Source organism: Jaculus jaculus, chromosome 6 (genome assembly GCF_020740685.1).
Source record: "Jaculus jaculus isolate mJacJac1 chromosome 6, mJacJac1.mat.Y.cur, whole genome shotgun sequence".
In the NCBI taxonomy this organism is placed as follows: Eukaryota; Metazoa; Chordata; class Mammalia; order Rodentia; family Dipodidae; genus Jaculus; species Jaculus jaculus.
This window is the reverse complement of record NC_059107.1, coordinates 2865762-2883669: the sequence shown is the minus strand read 5'-3', so window position 1 is coordinate 2883669 and position 17908 is coordinate 2865762. Positions and strand designations below refer to the sequence as shown.

Here is a 17908-nt window from a genome sequence, read left to right as displayed (position 1 = left end):
TGATTTACTATAAAGCTACAATAATCATGATAGTATGGACTTAGTAAAAGAATAAACAAGTAGGGCTGAAGAAATGGCTTAGTGGTTAAGGTGCTTGCCTGCAAAGCCTAAGACCCCAGGTTTGATTCTCCAGTACCCATGTAAGGCAGATACACAAGGTGGTGCATGCATCTGAAGTTCATTTGCAGTGGCCAGAGGCCCTGTTACCCCCATTCTCTCCTCTCTCTCTCTCCCTCTCAAATAAATAATAGAATATTTAAAGAAGAATAAACAAGTAAATCAATAGAACAGAATAGAGAAATAGACCTAAGTAAGTATAGTCAACTGATAATTGACATAGGACTTAAGGTGTTATAATAAAGTAATCTTGTTTACAGATGGTACTGGATTAATTGTATATCCACATTTGAAAAATTCACTTTGTATTTTGTCCCAGTGACTAGAAAATGGAAAAGTAACGAATAGTGCTGGAGAGATGGCTTAATGGTTTAGGCACTTGCTTGCAAAGCCTAAAGGCCTGGGTTCGATTTGACAGTGCCTGCGTAAAGTCAAATACGCAAAGTGGTGCATGCATCTGGAGTTTGTTTGCAGTGGCAAGAGGCCCTGGTGTGTTCCATATCTCTCCCTGTCTTTTTCTCTCTGTCTTTCTCTATGTTTGACAATAAATAAATAAAAATATAATTTTTAAAAGAAAAATAAATAAATAAAAATAAAAATTCACTTTGACACATATGTTACAAGCTGCATAATAATTAACTCAAAATGGAACATACAGAAGCTGGAGAGATGGCTCAGCACTTAAGGTACTTGCCTGTAATGCCTAACTACCCAGGTTTGCTTCCCCAATACCCACATAAAGCCAGATACAAAAGCAGTACCTGCATCTGGAGTTTGTTTCAGTGGCTGAACACCCTGGCACATTCGTTCCTATTCTTTGTCTGTGCGTGTATGTCTCCTTGCAAATAAATAAATGTCTTTAAAACGCGGAACATACACCTGTATGTAAATGCAAAATTATAGAACTTCTAAAGGTAACTGTTACAGTTACCTTCTCATTGCTCAGACAATATACTTGACTAGAAGCAGCCAATGGGAGGAAAGGGTTCATTTCAGCTTACAGTTTCAAGGGGAAGTTTCATGGTGGTGGAGAAAGCGTGGCAGAGCAGAGGCTGGGCATCACATCTTGTCACAGCAGCTGCCAGGGAGCAGCAAGAGTAAACTGCACTGGCTAGGGGAACTTGAGCTATTAACACCCCAAGACCTGCCCCAAGTGATACACATCCTTCAGCAAGGTTCCACCTCCAAAGGTGCCACCAGCAGGGCTTGGGTATGAGGCTTAATCACAAACACAAGAAGCTGTGGGGAGCATCTCATATTCAGACCACCATGATGGCACAGGAAACAATCTCGGTGACCTTGGGATGTGGTGATGAGTTTTTTGGGTACAACACCACATCACCAAAGTCATAATATATGAAAGAAAAAATTAATAATTATACTTTATTAGAAGCAAAACTTGCTAGGCATGGTGGCGCATGCCTTTAATCCCAGCACTCGGGAGCCAGAGGTAGGAGGATCGCCGTGTGTTCAAGGCCACCCTGAGACTACATAGTGAATTCCAACTAGAGTTGAGACCGTACCTCAAAAAAACAAAAAAGAAAAAGAAAGAAAGAAAGCAAAACCTTTGGGTCTATGAAAGGCGATGGCAAGAGAATAGAAGACAAGCCTCACATTAGGGGAAATTATTTGCAAAAGGCACATCTGATGGTGGGCTATCATCCAAAAGGTACAAAGAACTTTTAAAACTTAACAATATGAAGACAAAATAATAGACAAAAGGCCTGACTAGACACTTGACTAAATTTATACAAATGGCACTATATGTATTAAGAGTTGTTCAATAGTATATGCTATTTGGGAACATAAAATTAAAACCTATATTCGAATGGCTCAAATCTAAAACACAATGCTAACTACTACTATTGAGGATGTAGAGAAGTAGGAATTCTCATTTATTACTGGAGATGGGTACAAAATAGTATGGCCACATTGGAAGATAGTTTAATTATTTTTAAAAAAAATTATTGCTATTAATTGAGAGACAGACAGACAGTGAGAAAGAGACTGACATGGGAGTGGTGGTGCACACCTTTAATCCCAGCACTCAGGAGGCAGAGGGAGGAGGATCACTGTGAATTCAAGGCCACCCTGAGACTATATAGTGAATTCCAGGTCAGCCTGGCCTAGAGTGAGACCCTACCTCAAAAAAAAAAAAAAAGAAAGAAAGAAAGAGGAAGGAAGCAGACAGAGAGAGAATGAGTATGGCTGCATCAGGGCCTCTTGTCCCTGCCAAGCAAATTCCAGATGCATGCACCACTTTGTGCATCTGACTTTATGTGGGCATATAAAAATATGCATTCTCACACAAACTTGTACATAAGTGTACACAGCAGCATTATTTATAAAGCTGAAAGTAAAAATCCAGATGCCTATCAAATGAACAAAAATGAAATGTAACCAAGCTGTACAATAAATATTATATAGCGGTAAAAACAAGTGAAGCACTGATACACATGAAAGTATGAATGAACTTTGATAATGTTGTTATATCACAGAAACAAGTCACAAAAGACATGTAGTAGTTTTAAATGTATGTTCTCCCATACTCAGGTATTCTATTAAGCTTCTAACTTGGGTCTCCAGCCTCCTGCATGGATGAGGTGTCACTGGGAGTGAATCCTGGGGTCCAGCTCAAAAGTGTGTTTGAGGCATGTCTGATTACAGACCAAAGGTGTGAAGAGCCGTGTGAGCCCTGGAGGGGTTCCAGATGTTGCCTTTTGGTGTGTACTGGCTGGGGGTGATTTCGCTCAGCTTGGATTTGTGAAAGGGACCCAAGTGCTTCTGCCGTTGATGCAACTTCCCCTGGAGTTGTAAATCCCTTCCTCCCATAAACTGGGTTTGATTGGATGATCATTTCAGCATTGTGGAGCTGACTACAACTTGTAATACATAATTCCACTTATATAAAATATGCAGGATATATTTACATCATTAGGTTAATTGTTATTTAGGCCTAGTGGTAGTAGAGTGAGAATTAATAGCTAATACTATGAGGCTTCCCCCTGTGCAAGATTAGACCATTATACTCTATCATGGGTCGGGGAAGGGCTCCCGAGGCCTCACCTCCCTAAGGAGCTATGGGCAGCTAATGGTTGCTGGGAAAGGAAGGATCATTTTCTTCAGTAGTGAGGCCACTGCTCATGCAAGTAACCCTAAACTCCATGGGTTACACATACAAAAAAAAAAACAAAAAGAGGCATGAAAGTGGAAGGGGGACTAGTTTGAAGGAGGAAAGGAGGTAGAGAAGAGAACATGGTGGGAGATTGGTTTTTTTTATAGTGCTAGGGATGGAACTCAGGTCCTTAAGCATGCTAGGCAAACACTGTAACTGACCTGCATTTCCAGCCTTAGAACACATTAATTTTTTTCCTAGAAAATCATTTTTCTTTAAATATTTTTTCCAATATGAATAAGTAATAGGACATCTTAAAAGTACTAGGAATATTTTATAACACCATCAATTGTACTTCATATTTATTCATTTGTTTCAGCCTGAAAAAGATTCTGAAGATAGAGACCCAAGTGTCCGAAAAAAGTTAGACTCTAGTCACCTAAACATGAAAGTTCCATCATCCTTCCATAGGTTGACGCTCGAAAACAGTTCAGGAACATCAGTGAGCCACACTCTGCAGCCTCAGCTCCCAGAGCCTGTGTTGGTAAGTACTACTCTTTTTTAATGTTATTTTTAATTAATTTATTAACAAGAGAAAAGTGTGCATGCCAGAGCTTCTAGCCACTGCAAACAAACTCCAGACTCATGCTTACATGGGTACTGGGGAACTGAATCCAGGTTGCTAGGTTTTGCAGGCCTTAACCACTAAGTCATCTCTCCAGCCCAGTACTACTCTTACTAATTTCTAATTCTCGGAAAGGCTGGAAGAAGAAGATACACTGACTAAAAAGATTTAGAAATGCATAGTTTCTTAACAAATCTAGGGAATATATGGTGATACTAAGTATAGCTATATGGAAGCTGGTATTTTAAACAATGAACTGACAGTTGACAGTCGTGTCAGTGGAACCACTGGGAAGCAGATACTGAAACATAATTAAGACTTTGGGGCTGAGGAATGCCTCGGTTGGTAAAGTGCTTGCTGTGCAGATGAGGACTTGAGTTCAGATTCCCAGTACCCAAGGACAAGTCGGGCGCCTGTACTCCTCGTTCTGAGAATGTGGAGCCAGAAGGATCCACAGGGCTTTCTGGCTAGCTTATCTAGCTGAGTTACTGAGCTCCAGGTTCAGTGAGAGACTGTCTCTAAACCATAAGGTGAGAGCACAACTGAGGAAGACATCCTTTGGCCTTTCCATGCATGTTCACACATGTAAATGCTCACCTGCACACACATGTGCTTATACATACACATACATGAAGAAATGGGGAGATACTTCAAGTGCCTAATTGAATAGGTGACACTTGAGAAAGGAAATCCAGGAGGAAATAGGATTGGACAGTGAACCTCCATCCTCAATGCAAATCTGACAAAAGCGTCCCAATGAGGAGTTCTAGAGCAAAGATTATGCATGACCGAAGTCTGTGCTGTGCTGTGCTCTTGTGCCTGCGCCTTGGCTGGAGGCTGTCTGGCAAGATGGTGGTCTCAGCCGTAAGACGAAGCAGAGCCTGAAGATGTTGCTGAACTGGAGGCACCAGTTAACCACACCTCTTGCAGGGTGACAGGATGAGGATTAAGAGATTATATAGCTAATAAAAAAAGATATTATGTAGCTAAGAAATTAGAGCTGAAGTACTGATAAATGTAACTAGAGATTTTTTTTTCTTTTTCTGAGGTAGGCCCTCCCTCTAGGCCAGGATGACCTGGAATTCACTAGGTAGTCCCAGGCTGTCCTCAAATTCACAGCGATCCTCCTACCTCTTCCTGTCAAGTGCTGAGATTAAAAGCATGTACCACCATGCCAAGCTTCATACATTTTTCAATAAAAATTATCTTGAAGCCTGGTGTGGAGGCACATGCCTTTAATCCCAACAGTCAGGATGCAGAGATAGGAGGATCATGTGAGTTCAAGGCCACTTTGAGACTAGATAGTTAATTCTAGGTCAGCCTGGGCTAGAGTGAGGCCCTACCTCAAAAAAAAAAAAAAAATTACCTTGGGCTATAGAGATAGCTCAGTGGATAAAGGCACTTGTTTGCAAAGCCTAACAGCCTTAGTTTGATTCCTCAGTACCCACAAAGTACACAAAGTGGCACATGCATCTGGAATTCATTCGCAACACTAGGAGACCCTGATGCCTCCGTTCTCATTCATTGATTCTGTCTCTCTCTCCCCTTGCAAATAAATAAATAAAAATATTAAGATTTTTCTTGGTATGGGAAGATTACTCAGTGGTTAAAGGTGTTTGTTTGCAAAGCCTGATAATCTGGGTTCAGTTCTCCAGGACCCACATAAAAGCCAGGTACACAAAGTGGCACATGCATCTGGAGTTCATTGCAGCAGCAGGAGGCCCTGGCATGCTTGCTGTCTCTCCCTCTTTCTCTCCCCCCTCCGCACTAATAATCTTGAGAAGAAAAAAATCACAATTAAAAATTTTAGTGATATATCCTAATTACTTTATTCCAACTGATTTGAAAGAATGTAAACCAGAAGGAGAGCCAGAAGTGGTGGCACACACCTTTAATCCCAGCACTTGAGAGGCTAGAGTGAGTCATTGCCTCAAACCTGCCACCCCACACTGCCAAAAAGAAAAACCTGAGGGAAAACTCAGTGAAAGGAAAGGAAAGGAAAGAAAAAGCAGAGTACATCTAACACAAACCTTCCTGTGATTTTCAAGTGTTTCATGTGTGTGTGTGTGTATGTTATATGCATGTACGTATGTTTGTATGTAAGTGCAGGTGCACACACGTGATGTGGAGGCCAGAGGCCCATGCCTGATATCCTCCTCAATCAGTTTTTCGCCTTGTTTTTGGTGACAGGTGTTGTTGTTGTTGTTTTTTTTTTTAATCCATTTTGAGAGAGAACGTGAGAGAAATAGTGGGAATACCAGTATCCAGCCACTGCAAACAAACTCTAAATGCAGGTGCCATCATATGCATCTGGCTTATGTGGGTAATGGGGAATTGAGCCTGGGTTCTTAGGCTTCACAGGCAAGCACCTTACATTAAGCCATCTCTCTAGGCTGAGACAGGGTTTTTTACTGAACACCTAGAGCTCACCATTTTGGCTAGATTAGTCAGCCAACAAGCCTTAGGGATCCTCTTGTTTCCACCTTGCCAGCTCAGCACCACCATACTTGGCTTTTGCAGGGGTCTGGGGATCACATTCCAGTCTTCATGCTTGTGCAGCAAGCACTCCACCAATTGAGTCATCGCCCTAGTCCCAGACTTTTGAGTTTTATCTCTTAAGTTTGTGTCCTAGACCTGGATGGCATAAAAAAGAGAGATTTATCAGAAAGACATGATTGATTTATGAGAAGGCAGATTGCTGATTGCTGAGATGGCTTAGCAGTTAAGGCTATTAGCTGTAAAGCCAAAGGACTGAGGTTTGTTTCCCTAGTATCCATGTTAGCCAGATGCACAAGGTGGCACATGTGCCTGGACTTTGTTTGCAGTGGCTAGAGGCCCTGGTGCACCCATTCTCTCTCTCCCTCTCTCTCTCTCTTAAAATATTAAATACTTTAAAAAACTACCCATTTCTGTCTCTGCCTGTCTGTCACTGTCTACTCTGTTTTTTGTAGACTTCACTCACCTATACTTTCTCAGTGTCAAGCTGTCTTTCTCTGAATCCTACCTCTGTCTTGTCTGTTCCACCTCTATGGCTGTTGCCTTCTATGTCTCTCAGTCTCTTTCTGCTCAGTTTCTCTTATTCTTTCTCTCTTCTCCCTCTTCTCCATTGTCTTTCCTTTTCTCTGAGTCTCTTAAGCATCCTCCTCCTCCCCTCCTTCCCACTCTGTTATATTAGTCTTTTCCATTAAAAGTACAATATTCTAAGAAATAAATGAGTGTTGAAAGTAAAATACTTTTTAAAAACAATTAACAAAGGTAACCAACACTCTAACTAGCTTCTCTTCCTAAATAGTAACTTCAGTCAAAGTATTCGTATAGAGTTGTAGTTGTAGTTGTAGTTTCTGGTATGAACATCCAAACCACAAAGGGATTTATTTAAAGTTTATAATCCAGGGGACATACATTCAAACTACCACAAGTATTATGTCACATAGAGATAGAGTCGTTTGACCTAACACAAACTGGGAAATTCTTCAGTTTCCTACTAAGTGGTTTAAATTTTTTATTAGCAGAGTAGTGATTTTATTGTACATGATAATGTAGTCTACTAGCTTTAAATGCTGGTATTAGTATTTTTAAAATATTTTATTTCTACTATTGAATCCCCCATTTTGTAAACATTTGAAGAAAAACAGTTCTAATATTCCTGGAAAGAAGAGCAAAGGCTTGTTAACAAGCACACCATCTTCAAAGACAGCAGATTTTATGGTAAGTACAGCCTTTGGTACTTGTAGTCTGTTTTATATTCCTCATCTCTACATATCTTTGTATTTCATACTAAGGTTTGCCTATAAAGAACAATATCTATTTTTCTGCTAATATACTTTCATTGTAAATGCACTATACATAAAGAAGATTACAATACTATAGCAGGCAATGAATATAATGCTGATAAACACTATAACAGGCACGGAGTATATAATGCTGATAAATACTATGGCAGGAACTGAGCATAATGCTAATAAGTACTACCACAGGCACTGGGTATAATACTGATAAATGCTGCTGTGGGCACCAAGCATAATACCAGTAAAATACGATAGCAGGCACAAAGTATAATGCTAATAAATGCTACAGCCAGCAGTGGGTATAATACTAATAAACTACTATAGTGGGCATGGAGCATAATACGAATAAATACTACAGCAGGCACCAAGGTTCAGACTAGATTAGCAGAGTCAGCTCTACCTGCCAAAGCTTTGTGGAGTCCCCACCTGTAGATATAGATCATGATTCTGGTTTGGGGTATTTTTAAATTTGATGCAGAATATGTAACAATTCTGGTAACCTGATAAATATATGAATATAGCACTTAGGAGAGACCTCTAGTTCTATAGACAGACATTTATCTTACTTGGTAGGCAAAAAGAAAAGAAAAAGAAAGAAAAGAGTACTGGTTTATTCTAAAATGGAAGAACAGGGAAGTTAATCCAGGAGGTATGGTTGTCAGATAGTCAAACTTCATTTAGTTAACTTAATAGGTATGTACTGGTTTAAAGAATGGAAAAAATGTATACTATAGTAAACAAAAATTCCTGTTTGGAAAATAGCTCTATAACAAGAGAATTATAGTCTTCTTTATAGATTAATTTGACCACAGTTAAGTAGGTATGTTTTGAAGAATTACTTCTAAATGTCAGCAACTATATTTATTCAAAAGAGATTGCTCTTATGCCAAATTCACAAGAAACTTCTTCCAATAAGATAGTGTTTTCAACTGAAGTTTACTTTAAGTGTTTGTGAAACTAGAAAAGTAATATATTCTTTATAGATTGATTTGTCCACAATGCAAGAAGCATCTTTTGAAGGACTATTTCCAGATGTCAGTAATGATGTTAATTCAAATGAAATCGTTCCTGTGTCAAGTCAACAGAATTTTCCAAATGAGGTATCCTTTTCAAATTTTTCTTCCATTAATAAAATGAATCATTAATGTAAGAAAGTTTGACATGAAACACTTTGAGAAATCTGTAACTCATTTGACACTAACATCATTTACATGCATGAAGATGAATCTGTTACCAGATACCTAATTTGCAAATATTTTCTCCAATTGCATGGGGAGCCCTTTTTCTCTATATATAAGGTCTTCTGAAGCACAATCTTTAAGTTTTCATGAAGCCTCAAAATCTAATTTGTCTGTTTTTTCTTTTGTAGCCAATTTTTTTGTCATGCAAGCAATCACTGTCAAATAAATCATGAAGCATCTCCCCTGTGTTTTCTTTAAAGTTTTAGGTTTAGACTTACGTCTTTGGTCTATTTTGACATGTATAAGACGTTAAGTAAGGGTCCATCTTCATTCTTTTTTTTAACTTTATTCTCTATTTTATTTGAGAGAGACATAAAGAGGCAAATACAGAGGGAGAGAGAGAGAATGGGCACACCAGAGCCTTCAGCTGCTGCAAACAAACTCCAGATGCATGTGCCACCTTGTGCATCTGGCTCATGTGGGTCTTGGGGACTTGAACGTGGGTCCTTTGGCTTGGTAGGCATTTGCCTTAAGCACTAGCCATCTTTCCATCCCCCATCTTCATTCTTTTACGTGTGTGTATCCAGTTTTCCTGGAAGTATTATCTGATAATTTTTTGTGTTTGTATAAAGGAAAGCTAAGTATAATAACCTTAGATTACAAACATTTTAGCTTTTAATTTTTTGTTTTTTAGACAAGGTAAATCAGACCAGCCTGGGACTTACTATGTGGTACAAGCTGGCCTCAAACTCTCAGCAAAACTCCTGTTTCAACCTTCTAGACACTGGTATTAGAGGTGTAGACCCACACACCTGGCATGATTGCAAACATTTTATTCCCAGAACTCAATAGTTGTTTTAAAGTAATTTTTCATAAGTTTCTTTGCTTAGAAACACACACACACAGAAGATGGCATCCACCTAACTACACTTCACTCCCGGGTCAAAACAGAAGGAAGCAGAATCTGAGGAGATAAATGACCCATCACACTTCACTAGGGCCCTACCTGAAACTATAGAGGAATTGGGGAAATGAGCAAGAATGCTGTTTTCTTGGTGAACCTGATATCAGCACAAGGATGGAGATGGACACTGAGGACAGTCAACTCCTCCCAAAGCAGAGATCCAGAGAACCAGAGGTTCCTAACAGTCCATCACTGCAGTAGACTTAAATGAACCCAATATGGCTCATGGAACTTCATGAAAGGTCAGGAGCAGAAAGGTTGTTAGAGCCACAAGTTGGGACATTATACACAGAGACATTGCCTCCTCCCTATAACTGACGGCTGTCCCCAACAATACATGACCCACAATCCCCATGGGGATGAATGGCATCCCCAATGAAGAGGGTCTCTTTGGAAGTGGGGCAGGGATGAGGGTAAGGATGGTACCAACATGTGCTGTCTATATACTGAATATGTCCATAACTAATAAAATAAAAAGAAACACCACACACACATACCACAATTATTTAATTCAAGTAGAATATGCCAAAAAGGGTCAGGGTGGGAGGACTTATTGATTCCTAAGTAGGTGGAAGAAATTCAGTGGTTCTTATTAGAAATTCCTCTTTAAAAAAGAAATTTCTGGGCTGGAGAGATGGCTTAGTGGTTAAGCGCTTGCCTGTGAAGCCTAAGGACCCCGGTTCGAGGCTCGGTTCCCTAGGTCCCACGTTAGCCAGATGCACAAGGGGGCGCACGCGTCTGGAGTTCGTTTGCAGAGGCTGGAAGCCCTGGCATGCCCATTCTCTCTCTCTCCCTCTATCTGTCTTTCTCTCTGTGTCTGTCGCTCTCAAATAAAAAAATGAACAAAAAAAATATTTTAAAAAAAAGATTTCTTTTGACACTTGTAGGCACACCTATAATTGTTTCTGTTTTGTAATCTCAACTTGTTTTTAACTGGCTGTATTTTCTTGGGCTTCTACCACAAACACTTTCACCATCTCCTATGCTTCAACTCTACCATAGCACAGGTTGAAGGATATATAGATATATGTGTGTGTGTGTGTGTGTGCGCGCGCGCTCCACATACTCCACACTCCAGCCCAAGCTAACCTGAAATTCACTACATAGTCTCAGGATGGCCCCAAACTCATGGCAAACCTCCTACCTCCACTTTCCGAATGCTGGAATTAAAGGTGTGTGCCACCACACCTGGCCTCTGTTATTCTTTTCTTTTTCTTTTTCTTTTTCTTTTCCTTTTTTTTTTGTCTGATTGTTTGTTTTTTGAAGTAGGGTCTCACTATAGCTCAGGCTGACCTGGAGTTTACTATGTACTCTCAAGGTGGCCTCAAACTCATGGTGATCCTCTGACCTCTGCCTCCTGAGTGCTGGGATTAAAGGTGTGTGCCACCATGCCTGGCTTTGTTGTAGTACTTTTTGATCAAAAAAAAAAAAAGTGGAAAGGAGCTTTAAGGATATATTGAGTCACTTATCTTTTTTTTGAGGTAGGGTCTCACTCTAACCCAGGCTGACCTGGAAATCACTATGTAGTCTCAGGATGGCCTCGAACTCAAAGCGATACACATACCTCTGCCTCTTGAGTGCTGGGACTAAAGGTGTATGCCACCACACCCAGCTTCACTTGTCTTTTTTAACATATATTTTCTGTTATATCTCTGCTTATTGCTTGATTTCAGTTACTGTTTGGATGGACATATTTTTTTTTCTTTGCTTTAACTTTTTTTTGTCTGTGTTTTCCCTCACTGCATATATCTTTATATATTTTGAACTTTCCCATCAGATTTTAGAAGTGCTCTCCAAGTGTTTCCTAAGGATATCTGGTAGCAACTTTACATGATACTCATATACACTAAGGCTGCCTAATGCTTCATTGTGAAAGACATTGAGTCTGAGTTAGGAAACATTTGATCTTCAGGAACAGTTCACTGATTTGGCAACATGAATGTTGGCCCATCAGATCAATCTCATTCTCTTAAACAATTGGTATAGATATGAACCTTTGCTTTGTCAGCCATAGAGACAGATGAATTTCCCATAGAAACTCTGTTTAAGTTTTATGAAGCTTAAAGATTTTTTTCTCAATTTGATTTCAAAAATCAGTGTAGATTTTTCCCTATTTATGGGAAATGGTAAATGACCACTTCTCCCTACCCCTTTTATTCCTGGAGTAAGTGACTATCTCCTTTACTTGTTGCATTAGTTTCCTATGACAAAGTAATACAGAGTACGTGACTCCTTAAAAAGATATTATTTTGCCAAGCGTGGTGGCGCACGCCTTTCATCCCAGCGTTCCAGGGGCAGAGGTAGGAGGATCACTGTGAATTCAAAGCCACCCTGAGACTACATAGTAAATTCCAGGTCAGCCTGAGCTAGAATGAGACCCTACCTAGAAAAAAAATAATAATAATAATATGGTATTATTCCTTAAAGTCCACTGGGAGGATCTCGCTTCCAGGTGTGTTAAGATGCAGCCATTTTTCACTTTTTGTAGAATTTAGAAGTATTTTTTGTTTGGTTGGTTTTTTTCAGCTTCTGGCTGGCTTTAACCTCATTGTGATTCTCCTATCTCAATGCTAGGACTAAAGGCCTATAACCAACATATCAGGCTTCAGAAATACTTTTCCTGTTGTTGTTTATGTTTTTGCTTTGAAGTAGGGTCTCACTCTAGCCCAGGATGATGTAGGGAGACTAACCAGAGTTGGCAGGTTGTGTAAGCAAGTACCTTTAACTGCTGAACCATCTCCACTGCCCCTTCAGAAGTATATATTTTTAAATTTCCTATTTCAATTTATTTGATTTTTACACTTTCATAGTTCAATTTTTTTGTAGTTTTGTTTGTTGATTTTTTTTGTACCTATACTATAACATCTCCTCTACTGATTTTTTAAGTATTTATTTATTAAAGACAGAGAGAGGGAGGGAGGAAGATTGAAAGAGAGAGAGAGAATGGGTACATCAGGGCTTCTAGCCACTGCACATGAACTCCAGATGCATGTGTCACCTTGTGCATCTGGCTAATGTGGGACATGGAGAATCGAATCTGGGTCCTTAGCTTCACAGGCAATCGCCTTAACCTCTAAGCCATCTCTCCAGCCCTCCTCTACTGTTTGTTAATGTTTATAATTATTATTATTAACAAGATGTTGTTTTATATGATTTCACCAAATCTATTTAGAAAATGGGTAGAGTATACACTAGTAGAGTTGATAAGATCCTTCTAAGTACCAGAGGAATAGAAAATGAGCAGAAAAACCAGGAATCCACCACAGAAGATAGTATCAATTTTATAATATAAGAAGTTGCCATGTAGACTTTGTTTAAAATGGGAAAAATCTTTGATAAATACATATGTAATAAAGTAACAAAGATGATGTATTCTTCTGCTTTTTAAAATTTTTATTATTTATCTATTTATTTTTTCAAGGTAGGGTTTCGCTGTAGCCCAGGCTGACCTGGAATTCACTGTGTAGTGCACCACTAGGCCTGGCCTATGTGTTATTCTTTAAAAACATAGTTTTCTTTATTCTAAAGATAGCCTGATGGAAAATGATAAAAATTACTAATTTTCAAGGAATCTTGGGCTTGACTCAAAGTTAAATTTAGCTGGGTGTGGTGGTACATGCCATTATTCCCAGCACTTGGGAGGTAGAGATAGGAGGATAGCTGTGAGTTCATGACCAACCTGGAACTACAGAATGAGTTCCAGATAACCTAGACTAGAGTGAGATCCTACCTCAAAAAAAAATTAAATTTAAGCTGGGCGTGGTGGCACATGCCTTTAATCCCAGCACTCGGGAGGCAGAGGTAGGAGGATTGCCATGAGTTCAAGGCCACCCTGAGATGACAGAGTTAATTCCAGGTCAGCCTGGACCAGAGTGAGACCTTCCCTCGAAAAACCAAAAAAAAATTTAATTAATTAATTAAATTTAAACCTCTATTTTAATTCAGTAAGTCATGTAGACTTTCCTATCCTGCAGTGCTTGAATTCAAGCTCTATCCTTGTTCTATGTCTGTAGGAAAGTTACCCAATCCTTCTAAAACTAAGTCACTTAATTTGTAAATAATATGCCTTTCCTGGTTCTTGGATTAAATGACAATCTTTTAAAACCAACTAGTGGGCTGGAGAAATGGCTTGGCAGTTAAGCGCTTGCCTGTGTAGCCTAAGGATCCCAGTTTGAGGCTCGATTCCCTAGGATCCACGTTAGCCAGATGCACAGGTGGGTGCACGTGTCTGGAGTTTGTTTGCAGTGGCTGGAAGCCCTGGCGCACCCATTCTTTCTCTCTCTATAGATCTCCCTCTTTCTCTCTTTCTGTTGCTCTCAAATAAATAAATAAAAATAAGTGGAAAAAAAGATATGTAAACCAACTAGTGTCTGGGGCATAATCAGCATTTAGCAAATGCTTGCTATTATTAATATCCATTAAATATGAATATTGAGGTGATTTGCATTGTAAATGAAATAAAAATATAGCACTTAGAAAATTTTTTCAATAATTACTTTTTTTTCAGCTTCCTTCAAACACTTCAGAAATTTGTTGTATAATTAAGTTATCTCCAGGAACTAGACAAATGAGAAGTAAAGGTGTTTCTGTAGAAAAGAAGAATTATCCTCTTCCTAAAGATATTCCTCAAGGTACTATAGTATGACTATCAAGCATATTTTTATATAATATGAAAGTTTTTATGATAAATCCTTTATGTACACGGGACATTAATGTTCAACTTGTATTCTTAGAGTTCTTGCACAAAAACAAAATGGTATAATTATAAAAGTCTGGACAGGTTTCAGAACCTGAGAAAAATAATTTTTGAAAACATTACTTGATCTTTTAAAATATTAGCCTGAAGCCAGGTATGGTGGCCCACACCTTTAATCCTAGCACTCAGGAAGCAGAGGTAGGAGTATTGCTGTGAGTTTGAGGCCACCCCAAGACTACATAGTGAATTCCAGGTCAGCCTGGGCTAGAGCGAGACCCTGCCCTGAAAAAAATTACAAAGGGGCTGGAGAGATGGTTTAGCGGTTAAGCGCTTGCCTGTGAAGCCTAAGGACCCTGGTTCGAGGCTCAGTTCCCCAGGTCCCACGTTAGCCAGATGCACAAGGGGGCGCACGTGTCTGGAGTTCGTTTGCAGAGGCTGGAAGCCCTGGTGCGCCCATTCCCTCTGTCTCCCTCTATCTGTCTTTCTCTCTGTGTCTGTCGCTCTCAAATAAATAAATAACTTAATTAATTAAAAAAATTACAAAGAAAAGAAAAAATTAGCCTTTAACATTACCTTAAGATGTATTTACATAGGATAATTCCTTTTATAACAATTTGAAATTTCCTGTTGTTTGGATTTTATTTTAGTGGTATTTTAAATATTTTGTTAATTGATTTGAGAAAGAGAGAGAGAAAGAAGAAGAGAGAGAGAGAGAATGGGCATGCCAGGGCCTCTAGCCACTGCAAACAAAGTCCAGATGCCCACTGCACCTTGTGCATCTGCTTGTGGAAGTATTAGGGAATAGAACTTGGGTCATTAGGTTTTGCAGGCAATCACCTTAACCATTAAACAATCTCTCCTGCACAAGTGGCACTCTTTTTAAGTATAAAAAAATGTTTTGGGGGCTGGAGAAATGGCTTAGCGGTTAAGCGCTTGCCTGTGAAGCCTAAGGACCCTGGTTCGAGGCTCGGTTCCCCAGGTCCCACGTTAGCCAGATGCACAAGGGGGCGCACGCGTCTGGAGTTCGTTTGCAGAGGCTGGAAGCCCTGGCGCGCCCATTCTCTCTCTCTCTCCCTCTATCTGTCTTTCTCTCTGTGTCTGTCGCTCTCAAATAAATAAATAAAAAATGAACAAAAAAAAATGTTTTGGGATTCACTTAACATTGGTGTAGCACTTCTATGAGAAGTAATTTGCTGAGAACCTTATTCATTCCCCACCATGACTTACAATAGAGAGAAGATGTACTATTATTCCCATTCTACACAGTTAAAGACTGAAACTTAAGAGTGGTACGTGACTTGTCCAGGATATATAAAGTGGTTGAGTGGAGTTCAATTATTCAAGACTTCTAACCTCAAAATAATTCTTTTTATATTTTTGGTATTCTCATCAATGTCCCATCCTCTAGTGGTGCTTTGAACCTTTTATGAGTAAGCAGCAGTGACACATAATAGATTATGTATAACTGGAGTCAAAGCTGTTCACTCTTGACTTTTATTCTCATTACCTCTTTAACTGCACCATTTCCTGAAAACTGTTTGAACTTCACAGAGATCTAGTTTAATAAGCTTCTAGGATACTTAATAGTATCCATGTAATACTTAAGAAATGTGTTACTCAGGGTTGTCCAGACAATGGAACCAATACAGTATAGACAAACAGACATAAATAGGGCTGGAGAGATGGCTTAGCGGTTAAGCACTTGCCTATGAAGCCTAAGGACCCCGGTTTGAGGCTCAATTCCCCAGGACCCACGTTATCCAGATGCACAAGGGGGTGCACGCATCTGGAGTTTGTCTGCAGTGGCTGGAAGCCCTGATGCTCCCATTCTCTCTCTCTCTCTTTCTCTTTCTCTCTCTGCCTCTTTCTCTGTCTGTTGCTCTCAAATAAATAAATAAAAATAAACCAAAAATTAAAAAGAAAAACAGAAGTAAAGAAAAAATATGTACATATATGGGCCTTGTGAGTTTTCTTGGAGGTTCTAACAGGGAAATACAGCTACTTGAATGCCCTTGTCTGGAAAACAGTCCACCTTGATCAGGAAGGGTTGTCCTCTTTGACAGAGTATGAAGCTTTGGGAGGGATGCATATGAAGCAGTGAAGGAGGAAGGGCCTACTCACCTGCTAGCCCGAATCAGCTAAATTAAACCTCACAATCAAGTGGGGTGACAGATGTCACTGCCAGATTGTCCTCTCATCCTGAAATATGTAGATATCTGAAAAGAGATATTATGGGGATTGGTTCACATGATTATGAAAGTTTCATAGTCCCATGACATGCCACCTGCATGCTAGAGAACCAGGAAAGCTAATAGCATAGTGAAGTCATGAGAATCCACAGTCCTGAGAACCAGGGGCACCAATTATGAAAACACTCAGCCAAGAAGAGCAGTGAGCAGTAACTGTGACACAGTGTGAATCCTATTCAGTCTTGAAATTTCCTCCACTAAACAAATTAGTAATTAGTCCATTAGTTTTGACTTCAGCTTCACCCAAATTCTCAGAACCCCAGACAGAACGTAACTAGATTTTTTGTCAGAATGTAATATGAATGGCATCTAGTCCAGTTCCCAATAGAGTCCTTATTCTTCTCTGAAACTTCATGAGCCAAACCTCCACTGTCTGCACTTCTCTCAGCATTCGCTTCTGTAGCCCACAGCTCCAAACCTTTCCACATTCCTTACACAAACCAGTTCTAAAGGGCTAAGAACCATATGGTCAGGTTTAGCTATGATCCCACTTCGGTATTAATTTTCTGTTTTAGTTACTTTTTTTTTTTTTTTTTTTTTTTTTTTTTTTTTTGAGGTAGAGTCTCACTCTAGCACAGGCTGACCTGGAATTCTCTATGTAATCTCAGAGTGGCCTCAAATTCATGGCAATCCTCCTACCTCTGCCTCCCAAGTGCTGGGATTAAAGGTATGCACCACCATGCCCAGTTGCTTTAGTTAATTTTTAAATTTAATTTATTTATTTGCAAGCAGAAAAAGAAGAGAGACAGAAATAATGGGTGCACCAGGGCCTCCTTCTGCTCCTGCAACCAAACACTAAATACATGTGCCACTTTGTGCATCTGGCTTAATATGAGTACTAGGGAATCAAACCAGGGTTGTTAGGCTTTGGGGGCAAGTGCCTTAACTGATGACCCATCTCTCCAGACTTGATTTAGTTTCTTTTCTTGTTGTGACCAAATACCTGATAAGTCACAACTCAAGGGATGGATATATAGCTTAGTTGGTAGAGTGCTTACCTAACATGCATGAATCACTGGGTTTGACCCCCAGCACAACACAACACCAGGCGTAGTACATGTCTATAACCCTGGCACTTGGAGGTAGAGGCAAGGAGGATCAGGAGTTCAAGGTCAGCCTCAGATACATGGCAAGATGGAGGATAGCTTGGGCTGCATGAGACACTGTCTAAAA

The 17908-nt window shown here is 39.6% G+C and overlaps 1 protein-coding gene across 1 annotated transcript in view; it reads left to right on the top strand.

The window, feature by feature from the left end:
* Positions 1–17908, top strand: part of Meikin (meiotic kinetochore factor) — a 60521-nt gene that overhangs the window by 37317 nt on the left and 5296 nt on the right. The window contains exons 9-11 of the mRNA XM_045151633.1: positions 7485–7565; positions 8629–8745; positions 14298–14421. Coding sequence (XP_045007568.1) covers positions 7485–7565; positions 8629–8745; positions 14298–14421 — 322 coding nt within the window. The remainder of the gene's footprint in view (positions 1–7484; positions 7566–8628; positions 8746–14297; positions 14422–17908) is intronic.